The 15370-nt window shown below is 38.7% G+C and overlaps 1 protein-coding gene across 33 annotated transcripts in view; it reads right to left on the bottom strand.

Moving 5' to 3' along the window:
- Positions 1 to 15370, bottom strand: part of CEP112 (centrosomal protein 112) — a 705692-nt gene that overhangs the window by 633859 nt on the left and 56463 nt on the right. For 23 of the 33 annotated variants that reach the window (XR_008481664.2, XR_008481665.2, XR_008481666.2 and 20 more), the window contains 2 exons: positions 3386 to 3479; positions 830 to 907 (listed from right to left, as the gene is read on the bottom strand). Coding sequence is in view for 30 of the 33 variants with exons in the window: in XM_054256393.2 (XP_054112368.1) it covers positions 830 to 907; positions 3386 to 3479 (172 nt within the window). In the remaining 3 variants the exon portion in view is untranslated. The remainder of the gene's footprint in view (positions 1 to 829; positions 908 to 3385; positions 3480 to 15370) is intronic. The other 10 variants (XM_078374478.1, XM_078374477.1, XM_078374484.1 and 7 more) reach the window with 1 other exon arrangement.

The raw sequence follows: 15370 nt of genomic DNA, 5'->3' as shown, positions 1-15370 counted from the left end.
TATATAACTGCTAACACAGCTCTTCGTTGATTTTTATTCCTCTGATTTTTTTATATTCTTCAAATTACAAATTATTTTTATAATAAAAGATATTCTAAAATCATTTTAAGCACTTTTTGTTGCTTCCTCAAAGCATTTAAACGTTAGCATATATGTAAAGTGAAATGAGAAAAAAAAAACCTCCAGGACTCAATATTGCCTAAAATTTAAAAGCTAAACTTCATTTAGCATTCAAAGCTCCAATGCAATGCAGCCTGACAACAGTGCCCACAGATTCCATACATAAATTCCAAACACCCAATCACGACAGCTCACTTACTCCCCCAAATCTTTCTTTGCACCTATTTCTGACTCCAATTCCCACCTCTCTAACACTCCAAAGGCTTTCATGACCCTCAACCTCTATAAACTGCTGTCCATAACAACTACACACATCCATGGGGTACCCTTGAGTGTTTTTAACCCAAATGGCTGTGTTTCTTCAAGTTCCCTCTTCCCCCTCACTCCACCTCAGGGGACACACATAACTCATCTTGGTATTTTATCATATACTATCTTAAATTATTCTTTATTATTATATAACTATTTTATGTGTATATCTCTTATTTCACACATAAGAAAGTTAGCTTGTTCACGACAGGGACTGTTTTTTGTTTGTTTGGAATGTTATTTATTTCCTATACTTAAAACCCTTCTCAGGGACACACAGTAACAAATGTCTAACATCCAACATTCACTGAATAAAATCAAAATAGTTCCACTACTGTGCACCTACAATATGATTCTGACACATCAATATATACATAAAGCAAATACTTTTATTTTTTACCCCAAGATTCCAACTATTGAGGCGAGCTTCAATGTCACTATCATCCAAAGAAACTGGAGACTTTTTCAAGTGATCTTCCTGAAATACAGAAGGGGAAAAAGGAAGAAGAGAGGAAAGAAAGATAAAAGAAATAAAAGATGAAAAGACAGAAGAGATAAAAGAGGATAAGATAGAAGAGATAAAAGGGGAAATAAAGAGGAAAGACAGAAAAGAAGGGAGGAAGGAAGAAAAGGGAGAAAAAGAGGGGAAAGAGGCGGGAAGGGAGGGAGAAAAAAAGAACAAAATATACGTCATTCAGTGCAATGAGAGTTTTGTGTGCTTGTCTGGTAATGCTGTATTGCCCTCAGAGGAAAGCATGAGGTTATAACTGAGCTGGGGTTCTCTGTTCTAAGTAACAATTATTTAGTACAGCTGCTTAATAATATGAGTTTGCCTTAATAATATATTCACACAGTAACTAGTTTTAAAAAAACCAAAAGAACATTTTAAAAATTAATCCAGACTCTTAAGTTCTTTTACAAAAACTTTTAATTGTGGTATACCACCATAGCTTGAAAGTGTGTTGTGGGGGGCAGGGGCAACGTGAAAAGATGAATTATTCTCATTAAAACTAGTTAACAGGGAAGTTTTGTGCTGATGTCCAAGCAGCTCTTTGTTCTTAAATTAATTCTCATTCATACACTGAATATAAAGATAAATAATCTTTAGACTCTCATCATGAAAACAAAATTATGGTGATTCTTTACTTTTTAAGACAGAAAAATTCCATGATTTTTTTTCCTTCCTATACAATTTTTGTATTACACATTTATCAAACCAGATTGAAACTATAATAAACTAGAGACAACCAAAGATCTGTGCCCAGAAACTGACAATGACCAGAAAACTCTAAACATTTAGTAAGGTAAGTCTGTGGCAAAGATGGCTATTTTACAGCCCAGAAAGTATATTTTGAAATTAGACTTGTTGATATAGCATTCTCATGCTTTTAGAAAGCTTAATTGTTAACAACTATACCTATTTATATATGGTCATTTAAAATAATATGAAGTTTTTTTTAATGCACTAAAATGTTCTCCATATCTTACTGAGTCTCTACATTTCTATTCAATAAAATATTGCATTATTATTTATAATACTATATAAAAATTCATTATCACTTCTACTAGTGGTTCTCAGCTTTTTGTATGTTTTTTTCATGAACAAGAATTTCTTAAATAAGAAAGTGTACCTGCCTTGCTTATTCTAAGTAAATATAATGATTGTAGTTTAATATTATTTAAAATGTGCTGCTCTTTATATTTTTTTAATTCCAAATTATCATTGGATAAATGCAATGAATTATGTTTACAGTGCTATGTGCTAAAACATTCATGGGTTTCACATGCTCTCTCTTGTAACTAAAAGTCATGTAACCCAAGACAGCCAGAGTTAGGCAATAAAGACTAGAATAAGCAGACACAGTGTTTCTCTTTTCTTTTTTTTTGAGACGGAGTTTCGCTCTTGTTACCCAGGCTGGAGTGCAATGGCGCGATCTCAGCTCACTGCAACCTCCGCCTCTTGGGTTCAGGCAATTCTCCTGCCTCAGCCTCCTGAGTAGCTGGGATTACAGGCACGCGCCACCATACCCAGCTGATTTTCTGTATTTTTTTTTTTTTAGTAGAGACGGGGTTTCACCATGTTGACCAGGATGGTCTCAATCTCTTGACCTCGTGATCCACCCACCTCGGCCTCCCAAAGTGCTGGGATTACAGGCATGAGCCACGGCACCTGGCCTCTCTTTTCAAAGCTAACTGGGGCTGGGCACAGTGGCTCACGCCTGTAATCCCAACACTTTGGGAAGCCGAGGAGGGAGGATCACTTGAGGTCAGGAGTTAGAGACCAGCCTGGCCAACATGATGAAATCCTGTCTCTACTAAAGACACAAAAATTAGTAGAGCATGGTGACACATACAAGTAGTCCTAGCTACTTGAGAGACTGAGGCAGAAGAATGGCTTGAACCCAGGAGGCAGAGGTTGCAGTGAGCTAAGATCCAGCCTGGGTGACAGAGTGAGACTCTATCTCAAAAAAAAAAAAAAAAAAAAAGCTAACTGGAGTGCTCATTAGCACCTTGTCCAAACCAAATCGATGTTCATCAACAAACAGATTCTAGACAGACATTCTTATTTCAAGATATACACAGTTCACCTTCATTAGAAAAGCAGTGTTCCCTACTTCACTACAAGTTAATTCCAATTTCTCCTTAACTTTATGATTACAGGGTATATAACCATTTCTATATATATTCTAAATAAAGGGAAAATGTTATTCTTTGATACACAGGAGAAACAACAGACTGATGAAAATTATGCCTCAGAATCATTGAGGAAGTAGAAGGGATACTACCCTATATACCAAACACCCCACTTTCCTTGACATCAGGTGTTCACCAGAATCACCACATTTTATTCCATTTTGAAGCAATCATCAGAACTTCAACAATATGAAATTAAAACTTTGTGCAGCTATTTTAAAACAACAAGCAAAAACCAAACAAAAGTAAAATCTGATCTTACACAAATCTTTGGGGTAATATTTTGTCCATCTTCTCTGTGATTTGGACTCATAGAATGTGATCTCATTTGGAGCTTCCCAAAGTATTGTTCCCTGCTAAGAGACCAAAATAATCACAATCACAATTTGGAGAATTCAGAGAACACAGAGTATTAGAATCTAGGATTACCATTTTTTTTTTTTTTTGCTTTGGAAAGGAGATGATAATTTGTATTAGTAATAATGTTTCACATCAAAAAAAAGAAAGAAAAGAAATACAAATAATAACCATTTTTATTTATCACATTTTATTTCATTTAGATTAAATTATAAGTAAGAGGTTATGCAATGCCACAGACTTGCTTATACAAACACTATTTTTAAGTCAGACTATAATAAATAACATGTATTTAAATCTTTTCTCCTCCTTTGCCCTTTTCCTAAGTGTAAAAAGAGAGAAAATGAAGCATATATTCTATGGAACTAACACTGTTTTAAGTTTAGCAAACTTTGTTGGATTCATGGTCGATAACAACATGAAGCCTTAAAATACACAAAATAACAAAGCTTCATGTAGCTTAAAGTTTCAATTAATTTGAAAGCATGTCATAAACCACAGATATATCAAAGTCTTCTATTTTAAAACACACCATGTTAATTTAGGTAAAATATGAAATGCAAAATAAGCAAGAAACGAGTTTAAATGAATTGCATCAAAAATACTTTTCTCCAATATAAATATCATATAAAATACCATTCTTAAATAGGTTCCTTTAGCCTGGAGTCTCTATGATTTTATTCAAACCACTTCAATGAAAGGTACACAATTATGAACACCTATTCTCTGAACAACTGCTTCAAGATATATGAAATGGAAAATAACCATTATAAAATGAATTAAAGTCACTAACATTCAACCGAAAACCACATCAGAATTTCTTTCACAAACTGAGACCTGCACTAATTACTTCCAAAAGACAGAAGATTAACTCAAAAGACAATATTAAAACTAATCTATTTTGTGATTAAAACTGATAGAATAACATTCTTTAGACTAGTAAGTAATGTACAATGACAGAAAAAGTTGTTTTAAAGACAGCTGTTTACTTTTTATACCCCTATTCAGTATCATAAACATCCAGATAGTTAAAAGCAAATGAGAAAAATTGGCAAAGTTAATATTTTGAGTATAATTTTACAAGTCAATGTGCATCAGCTGATATAAGCATTTAAAACTCTATGAGGAAAGGTAACCTGATATATCATACTAAGTAGTACACTGTTCTTTAAGAATATATTAAATAATCATAAAAAGAGCTATACTTAAAAATTGGAAAATGCTTAAATATTAAAACTCTTCTCATAAAAAATACTAATTTAAAAAAGAGCCTGAATTATTTATCTATTTATTGACAGGATTGCATACAAAAAACAACACATCCTCTTAATTCACTTGTAGCTGTCCTTCTGTACCAACCTCTTTACCTTCACAATAAATTTTCAAAAATGTAATTGAGTCCATGCCCTAATCTGTCATGTTTTTCAATCAGCCACAATATGACTTGCATTCATCCCAAAAGTTGCTGTAAGTCATCAACGATCACCTAGACATTCAAGCAAATAAGTTATAATCTGTCCTTAATTTAGTTAATGGAACTAAAAAATTAGAGACAGCATTTTTTTTTACATCTTTTTTTATTGCATTTTAGGTTTTGGGGTACATGTGCAGAACGAGACTTAGATTCAATGAGACAGAAAATTAATAAGGATATCAAGGACTCGAACTCAGATCCGGAGCAAGTAAACTTAATAAATATTTATAGAGATCTCCACTTCAAATACACAAAATATACATTCTTGTCAATACCACATCACACCTACCCATAAGTTTAAATGAAACATTGATTGGCCATTATTAATACCCAATATTTTTTTTAAATAAAGCAATATTTCCATTTACTCTCCCTCTTTCTCTTCCTCTTTCTTCCTCTCCTTTACTTATTTTTTTTTTTTCTTTCCTTCTCTCGAAAAAAAAGAAATCAACTTGTAGACCTCTAGATCCAGGTCGGCAATGTCTCTCTCATTGCTTGATTTCCTTCCTTCCCTTCCCTCCCTCCCTCCCTCCATGCTTCCTCCCTTCCTTCCTTCCTTCATCCCTTCCTTCCTCCCTACCATCCTTCTTCCCTCCCTTCCTGCCTTCCTCCCCCCCCCCCAAAAAAAATCTGGAGACAACAGATGCTGGATAGGATGTGGAGAAATAGGAACACTTTTACACTGTTGGTGGGAGTGTAAATTAGTTCAACCATTGTGCAAGACAGTGTGGCAATTCCTCAAGGACCTAGAAATAGAAATTCCATTTGACCCAGCAATCCCATTACTGGGTATATATCCAAAGGACTATAAATCGTTCTACTATAAGGACACATGCACACAAATGTTCGTTGCAGCACAGTTTACAATAGCAAAGACCTGGAACCAACCCAAATGCCCATCGCTGATAGACTGGGCAGGGAAAATGTGGCACATATACACCATGAAATACTATACAGCCATCAAAAACTATGAGTTCATGTGCTTTGTAGGGACATGGATGAATCTGGAAACCATCATTCTCAGCAAACTGACACAAGAACAGAAAATGAAACACCACATGTTCTCACTCATAGGTGGTTGTTGAACAATGAGAACACATGGATACAGGGAGGGGAGCACTACACACTGGGGTCTGTTGGGGGGAAATAGGGGAGGGACAGTGGGGGTAGGGAGTTGGAGAGAGATAGCATGGGGAGAAAAGGCAGATATAGGTGAAGGGGAGGAAGGCAGCAAATCACACTGCTATGTGTGTACCTATGCAAAAATCTTGCATGTTCTTCACATGTACCCCAAAACCTAAAATGCAATAAAAAAATAAAAACAAATAAAAAAAACAAAAATATTTTGTTTGTTAAAATACTCATTTTATTTATGCATAATTTATCTTAAGTTTGTTGAATGTTTTGATTATGGTTATTTTGAATTCTTATCAGCCAATCCATTTACCTTCATTTCTTTAGGGTTGGTTTCTGGAGATTTATTTTGTTCCTTTCTTTGGGCCTTTTTTCATTTTCCTTGACCCTTTGTATTAATGTCTGCGTATTTGAAAGACATCCACTTCTCCCGGTCTTTGTGGACTGGTCTTTGTGGACTGGTCTTGTACAGGGGCAGACCTTCAAGAATGAAGGACCCCCCTTCTGGGGTCCTCATAAACTTTTTATGTGGATGTATCTTCTCTGGACTTCTGTGTATAAATTTCTAAATAGGAGAATTTGCTGGTTTATGTTCTTAGGAGATCATAATCTCGTTTCTTTTTATTCTGTGTCTTATACTATGGACCTTCTGGAGCCAGTAGCATACTGCCTCAATCCTTTTTTTGTTATTTGTTTTTTTATATTCAGCTGCCCCTAGGCACTTTAGTTTATGCTAGGTCCCACCAGTGCTTCAAGACAGGTGAGACAGAAACAGCTTTCTTGGGCAGTCCCCCAAAAGTCTGAATGTTGGATATGTGCTTTAGTCTTCTCTTTCCCTCCCCAGGGAGAAGCTGTGGACCATGAACTTTTAACTAATTGTGTCATGCTGAGCCAGGGGTAGGAACTCTGGCCATGAGTGCTTACTAGTCCAAACCATCACCCTTTGTTTTGTTCTCAGTGGCCACCAGGCACTTAGAGAATACCAGTCCTGTGAGTTCTTTCAGAATCCAGTCCCTTAGGCAGCCCCTTTCAAAAGCCAGAATGCTGGGCAGCTATTTCAACTTTTTCCTTCCCTAGGGAGATGCTGGGATTGGGGTTTTCCACCTGCTAGTTCTGAGCTGGTGGGAGGAGCTATGGTCAGTTACTGCATACTAGTCCAAACTAGAGGCTTTGTTCTCAGCATTTCCCAACTTTGGACCCTTTCCTGTCAGAGCTAAGAGTCAGGCAAGACAGCAACAAGTCCCTTAAGTAACCTTGCATATGGCAAGAGGATTCCACAAATTTTCCTGCTGCCTTCAATATGGCTGGTTTCAATCTTGCTTGGGGTACAGGAGCCTCTCATCTGGTCTCTGGATGTCTCACAAAGGGAATTTTGGTCCATGTATTGTTGAATTTATGTGTCCATTGAGATAAGGAGAGTCTTACTGACATTACCTCCTCAAGTAATTTTCTTTTGCAGGAAGACATTTGATTGGTCTTCCTTTAGGCTTTATATATTTATATATATAATTTAATTCCTTATTTCTTCATCTGTATAGGGATAAGTTTATATTATTCCAGTATTAGGAATCAACGTTGATACTTTGAGAGTGTTTGTGGATTCCTGTTGAAATATTTTCTCATTAGGAAAAAGTGAAAGGGAAATTTATATTCCCCTGGTTTTACTGCTTCAGAGTAGTAAAGAGCATGTCAGGGAATGTTACCAATGTATTGAATTTTTTCTTTCTGTGTTGTTTTTGGCATCCTGAAACTAATTGAGGCACAATACCCCTTTTCTGCTTGATACAAGTACCGTATTATGAGCTCACTGTGATCATGTCCCCTGTACCAATTGTAGGTAGTCTTTATATTCTGTGTGGCATGTGGCCCTTTTTATTCATAAAAAGGCTTTTAAGGTTGAACTTTTCTCCCACATTGTGTTTCACTGCTTATCCAGAACACCAGTGCCATCACTGAATTTGAGCCTTTGTACTTACTTAGAGTTTAATTGTGTTTCCAGCTGGAGACAGTCTCATGGCAAAAAAATGAAACGTCTGTACCCTTAGTCCTGTGTATCTTATGCCAGCCAGATTTAGCAATGATACTGACCTTCTCCTTCAGTTGGGTCAAAAGCCTTCACAAGAAGCTGGCTTCTGCAACACCTCTTACTTGGCCTTCATGGAGCATGTATTAGGGGTAACATAATATGTTTAGTTAATAATAATGGACATGTTGAATTGGAAGTAGGGCTATTCCATTTGTATTTGTAATGGGTTTGGAGGCCAAGAGAGCAATTTGGACTACAGACGTAGATTTTGTAAGCAAAACTTATTATTATTATTTAAAAAACTAATACATTGGATCATCCAGGGAAAGCATGTAAAAGGAAAATAAATTAGTTTAGAGATAGAACTCTGGGATTACAGCATGTATGAGATGGGCAAAGAAAGCTAGTGAAGGTTACTCTGAAGGAGATCTTTGAATGATAGGATGAGAACTGTGGAAAAATGGTGTTTGTTTATTTGTGTTTTGAGACGGAGTCTCACTCTGTCACTAGGCTGGAGTGCAATGGCATAATCTCTGCTCACTACAACTTTACCCCTCCAGAGTAGCTGGGACTACAGGTGTGCACCACCATGCCTGACTAATTTTTGTATTTTTAGCATAGACAGGGTTTCACCGTGTTGGCCTATATGGTCTCGATCTCTTGACCTTGTGATCTGCTTGCCTCAGCCTCCCAAAGTGCTGGGATTACAGGTGTGAACCACTGTGCCGGATTGTTTGTTTTTAGACAGGGTCTCACTCTGTCACCTAGGCTGGAGTGCAGTGGAACAATCCCAGCTCACTGCAGCCTCAACCTCCTGCTGGCCTAAAGTGTTCCTTCTACCTCAGCCTCCCAAGTAGATGGGACCACAGGGATGTACCACCATGCCTAACTACTTTTTGTCACACGTTGCCCAGGCTAGTTTCAAACTCTTGAGTTTAAGTGATATGCCCACCTTGGTCTCTCAAAGTGCTGGGATTACAGGTGTGAGCTACTGTGTCTGGCCAGGAGAATGGTTTAATGGAGACATTGAATGCAGCATCTTTAAAATGCTGTCTCTGATTCAATGGAGAAGATGGCACTATAGGAGCAACTCAGGATTGCAGCTCCCAGTGAAAGTACAGAGGGTGAGTGGATGCCACATTTTCAGACGGGATTTTTATTGCCCACAGACGAGGAGATTCCCAGGTGTAGGAGCCGCATGGGCCGCCAGCGTGGCTGTTTTGGCTGGCATGGCTGTTTCGGCCAGCACCGCAGCACAGCAGCACTTTGTACAAAATACACTGGTCTGGTTGCCCTGTTAAACTGGCAATTTGAGATTGGGGAAGGCAGATTGGCACATTTATCTGATTAAATGGGACTTAAACAGTAAGCCAGGCCAGGGGATTCCCAGGCAGCAACGTTGTTTCAGCTGGCACAGTGGGTCGCCGCATGGGAAATCACACAGATCCTGGCGCCCTTTCAGCAGACGACTAGAACACCTGGCAGAGAGTCAACCATTCAACTTAAAAAAAAAAAGGGCTCTGAGGCAGGGAGCAAGGTGATCAGGCTCGGCAGGTTCCACCCCCACAAAAACAAACAAAACAGCAATTGGAAACACACGGGGTTGAGAGTTTCACGGCAAGCACAACTGAACCCAGGATGGTGCAGCTCGATGGGGGAGGGGCGTCCACCATTACCCAGGTACTCCACCCCTACGGAGGTACTCTGCCATTGCTGACGCAGCCTGCCGTTGCCGAGGCAACCCGGCATAACAGAGAGAGTCCGCCATCACAGAGGCAGTCCACCATCTCCACGGCAGTTCTAACCACACCCACATAAACAGGACTACAGGGAATTACACATGGCAGCAAGGCGGAGCCCATGGCAGCAGTGTAGAGCCCAGAGCAGCTCAGCATAGCCTCTGCTGGCAGAAAGTGACTAGACTGCCTTTGTGCTGGGTAGGACAGTGCAACGGATACTCATAAATAAAGCCCTAACTCCCCAGGACAGAGCACCTGAGGAAAAAAAGGGGCTTTGTGACCTCTGCTGCAGCAGACTTAAATGTATCTGCCTAGCAGCCCTGAATGAACAACGGAGCTCACAGCTCAGCACTTGAGCTCCTATAAAATACAGACTGTCTCCTCAAGCAGCTCCCTGACCCCCGTATATCCAAAGAGTCACCTCACAAAGGACTGATCAGACTGACATTTGGTGGGCATCATTCTGGGACAAAGATAGCAGAAGAAGAAACTGGTAGCAACCCTCACTGTTCCGCAGTGCTATAGGTGTTCCCCAGGCAAGCAGGGCCTGGAGTGGACCTCAAAAGTCTTATAGCAGAGGGGCTAGACTGTTAGAAGGAAAACTAAGAAACAGGAATACTTCATCATCAATAATCTGGGCATCCACTCAGAGACCCAATCAAAAATCAGCAACTACTCAGATGACAGGTGGATAAATTCACAAAGATGGGAAGACAGCAGCAAAAAAAGGAGGAAAACACCCAAAACCGGAACACCTCATCTCTTACAAGAGACCACAACCCATCAAGAGCAAGGGAACAAAGCTGGACAGAGAATGAGTATAATGAAATGACAGAATCAGACTTCAGAAGATGGGTAATGAGGAACTTTTGTGAGCTAAAAGAACACATTGTAACTCAATGCAAAGAAACTAAGAACCTTGAAAAAAGATTTGAAAAAAGATTCGAGGAAATGATAACAAGAATGGACAACTTAGAGAGGAATATGAGTGAATTAATGGAGCTGAAACAAACAACACGAGAACTTTGCGAAGCATGCACAAGTTTCAACATCCTAATTGACCAAGCAGAAGAAAGTATATCAGAGATCGAAGATCAACTCAGTGAAATTAAACAAGAAGGCAAAGTTAGAGAAAAAAGCACAAAAAGGAATGAACAAAGTCTCCAAGAAATGTGGGACTATGCGAAGAGACTTAATCTATATTTGATAGGTGTACCAGAATATGACGAAGAGAATGAATCCAAGCTGGAAAATACTCTTCAGGATATTATCCAGAAAAATTTCCCCAACCTAGCAAGGCAGGCCAATATTCAAGTCCAGGAAATACAGAGAACACCACAATGATATTCCAAAAGAAGAGCAACCCCAAGGCACATAATCGTCAGATTCACCAGGGTTGAAATGAGGAGAACATGCTAAGAGCAGCCAGAGAGAAAGGTCGGGTCACCCACAAAGGGAAGCCTATCAGACTCACAGCAGATCTCTCGGCAGAAACCCTACAAGCCAGAAGAGAGTGGGAGCCAATATTCAACATCCTTAAAGAAAAGAACATTCAACCCATAATTTCATATCCAGCCAAACTGAGCTTCAGAAGTGAAGGAAAAATAAAATCCTTTGCGAACAAGGAAGTACTCAGAGATTTTGTCACCACCAGGCCTGCTTTACAAGAGCTCCTGAAAGAGGCACAATACATAGAAAGGAACAACCAGTACCAGCCATTCCAAAAACATACCAAATGCTAAAGAGCATCAAAAAAATGAAGAATCTGCATCAACTAACAGGCAAAAGAGCCAGCTAGCATCAAAATGGCAGTATTAAATTCACACATAACAATATTAACCCTAAATGTAAATGGGCTAAACACACCAATCAAAGACACAGACTGGTAAAATGGATAAAAAGCCAAAACTCATCGTTGTGCTGCGTCCAGGAAACCCGTCTCACAGGCAAGGATACTCAAAGACTCAAAATAAAGGGATGGAGGAAGATTTACCAAGCAAATGGAGAGCAAAAAAAAAGCAGGATTTGCAATTCTCGTCTATGATAAAATAGACGTTAAAGCAACAAAGATCAAAAGACACAAATAAGGACATTACATAATAGTCAAAGGATTGATACAACAAGAAGAGCTAACGATCCTAAATATATATGGACCCAATACAGGAGCACCCAGATAATATAAGACAAGTTCTTAACGACTTACAAAGAGACTTAGACTCCCACACAATAATAGTGGGAAACTTTAACACTCCACTGTCAATATTAGCCAGATCAACAGACAGAAAATTAACAAGGATATCCAGGACTTGAACTCAGACCTGGAACAAGCAAACCTAATAGACATTTACAGAACTCTCCACGCCAAATCCACAGAATATACATTCTTCTCAGCACCACATCACACCTACTCTAAAACTGACCACATAATTGGAAGTAAATCACTCCTCAGCAAATGCAAAACAACTGAAATCATAACAAACAGTCTCTCAGACCATAGTGCAATCAAGTTAGAACTCAGAATTCAGAAACTAACTCAGAACTGCACAGCTTCATGGAAACTGAACCACTGGCTCTTGAATGTTGACTGGATAAACAATGAAATGAAGGCAGAAATAAGGAAGTTCTTCGAAACCAACAAGAATGAAGACACAACATACCAGAATCTCTGGGACACATTTAAAGCAGTCTCCAGAGGAAAATATATAGCAATAAGTGCCCACATGAGAAGAGTGGAGAGATCCAAAATTGACACCCTATCATCAAAATGGAAAGAGCTGGAGGAGCAAGATCAAAAAAACTCAAAACCTAGCAGAAGACAAGAAATAACTAAGAGCAGAACTGAAGGAGATAGAGACATAAAAAACCCTTCAAAAAATCAATAAATTCAAGGGCTGGTTTTTTCAAAAGATCAACAAAATAGACAGACTACTAGCCAGACTGATAAAAAAAGAAAAGAGAGAACAACCAAATAGATGCAATAAAAAACGATAAAGGGGAAATCACCACAGATTCCACAGAAATTCAAACCATCATCAGAGAATATTACAAACAACTCTGTGCACATAAACTAGTAAACCTGGAAGAAATGGATAAATTCCTGGACACTTGTGTCCTCTCAAGCCTAAACCAGGAGGAAGCCGAAACTATGAATAGACCAATAATAAGGTCTGAAGTTGAGGCAGCAATTAAGAGCTTACCACACAAAAAAAGCCCAGGTCCAGATGTGTTCACAGCCAAATTCTACCAGACACACAAAGAAGAGCCGGTACCATTCCTTCTGAAACTATTCCAAATAATTCAAAAACAGGGAATCCTTCCCAAAACATTTTATGAGACCAACATCATCCTGATACCAAAACCCGGCAGAGACTCAACAAGAAAAGAAAACTTGAGGCCAATATCCATGAGGAACATAGATGCAAAATCTTCAATAAAATACTGGCAAGCCAATTGCAACAGCACATCAAAAAGCTTATCCACCATGATCAAGTAGGATTCATCCCGGGGATGCAAGGCTGTTTCAACATACGCAAGTCAATAAACGTAATTCACCACATAAACAGAACCAAAAACAAAAACCACATGATTATCTCAATTGACGCAGAGAAGGCCTTTGACAAAATTCAACAGCCCTTTATGCTACAAACCCTCAAAAAACTCGGTACTGATGGAACGTATCTCAAAATAATAAAAGCTATTTACGACAAACCAACAGCCAATACCATACTGAATGGGCAAAAACTGGAAGCATTCCCTTTGAAATCTGGCACTAGACAAGGATGCCCTCTCACTACTGCTATTCAATATAGTACTGGAAGTTCTAGCCAGAGCAATCAGGCAAGAAAAAGAAATAAAGGGTATTCAAATAGGAAAGGAGGAAGCCAAATTGTCTGTATTTGCACACGACATGATAGTATATCTAGAAGACCCCATCGTCTCAGCCCAAAAACTCCTGAAACTGGTAAGCAACTTCAGCAAAGTCTCAGGATACAAAATCAATGTCCAAAAATCACAAGCATTCCTATACACCAATAACAGACTGATAGAGAGCCAAATCAAGAACAAACTGCCATTCACAATTGCTACAAAGAGAATAAAATACCTAGGAATACAACTTACAAGGAACGTAAAGGACCTCTTCAAGGAGAACTACAAACCACTGCTCAACAAAATAAGAGAGGACACAAACAGATAGAGAAACGTTCCACGTTCAAGGTTAGGAAGAATCAATATCGTGAAAATGGCCATACTGCCCAAAGTAATTTACAGACTCAGCGCTATCCCCATCAAGCTACCAATGACCTTCTTCACAGAACTGGAAAAAACCAGCTTAAACTTCATATGGAACCAAAAGAGAGCCCACATAGGCAAGTCAATTCTAAGCAAAAAGAACACAGCAGGAGGCATCACACTACCGAACTTCAAACTATACTACAAGGCTACAGTAATCAAAACAGCATGGTATTGGTACCAAAACAGAGATATAGACCAATGGAACAGAACAGAGGCATCGGAGACAACACAAAATATCTACTACCATACAATCTTTGATATATCTGACAAAAACAAGCAACGGGGAAAGGATTCCCTGTTTAATAAATGGTGTTGGGAAAACTGGCTAGCCATGTGCAGAAAGCAGAAACTGGACCCCTTCCTGACACCTTACACTAAAATTAACTCCAGATGGATTAAAGACTTAAACATAAGACCTGGCACCATAAAAAACCTAGAAGAAAATCTAGGCAAAACCATTCAGGACATAGGAGTAGGCAAGGACTTCATGACCAAAACACCAAAAACAATTGGCAACAAAAGCCAAAATAGACAAATGGGGCCTAATCAAACTCCGCAGCTTCTGCACAGCAAAAGAAACAGTCATTAGTGTGAATCGGCAACCAACAGAATGGGAAAAAATTTTTGCAGTTTACCCATCTGACAAAGGGCTGATATCCAGAATTTACAAAGAACTCAAACAGATTTACAGGAAAAAAACAAACAAGCCCATTCAAAAATGGGCAAAGGATATGAACAGACACTGTACAAAAGAAGACATACATGAGGCCAACAAACATGAAAAAATGCTCATCATCACTGGTCATTAGAGAAATGCAAATTAAAACCACATTGAGATACCGTCTCACGCCAGTTAGAATGGCGACCATTTAAAAATCTGGAGACAACAGATGCTGGAGAGGATGTGGAGAAATAGGTACACTTTTACACAGCTGGTGGGAGTGTAAATTAGTTCAACCATTGTGCAAGACAGTGTGGCAATTCCTCAAGGACCTAGAAATAGAAATTCCATTTGACCCAGCAATCCCATTACTGGGTATATATCCAAAAGACTATAAATCGTTCTACTATAAGGACACATGCACACGAATGTTCATTGCAGCACTGTTTACAATAGCAAAGACCTGGAACCAACCCAAATGCCCAATGATGATAGACTGGACAGGGAAAATGTGGCACATATACACCATGGAATATTATGCATCAATCAAAAATGATGAGTTC

Source organism: Callithrix jacchus, chromosome 5, assembly GCF_049354715.1.
Source record: "Callithrix jacchus isolate 240 chromosome 5, calJac240_pri, whole genome shotgun sequence".
Classification (NCBI taxonomy): Eukaryota; Metazoa; Chordata; class Mammalia; order Primates; family Cebidae; genus Callithrix; species Callithrix jacchus.
Note: the sequence above shows the minus strand (reverse complement) of the source record. Positions and strands in the feature narration are given on the sequence as shown.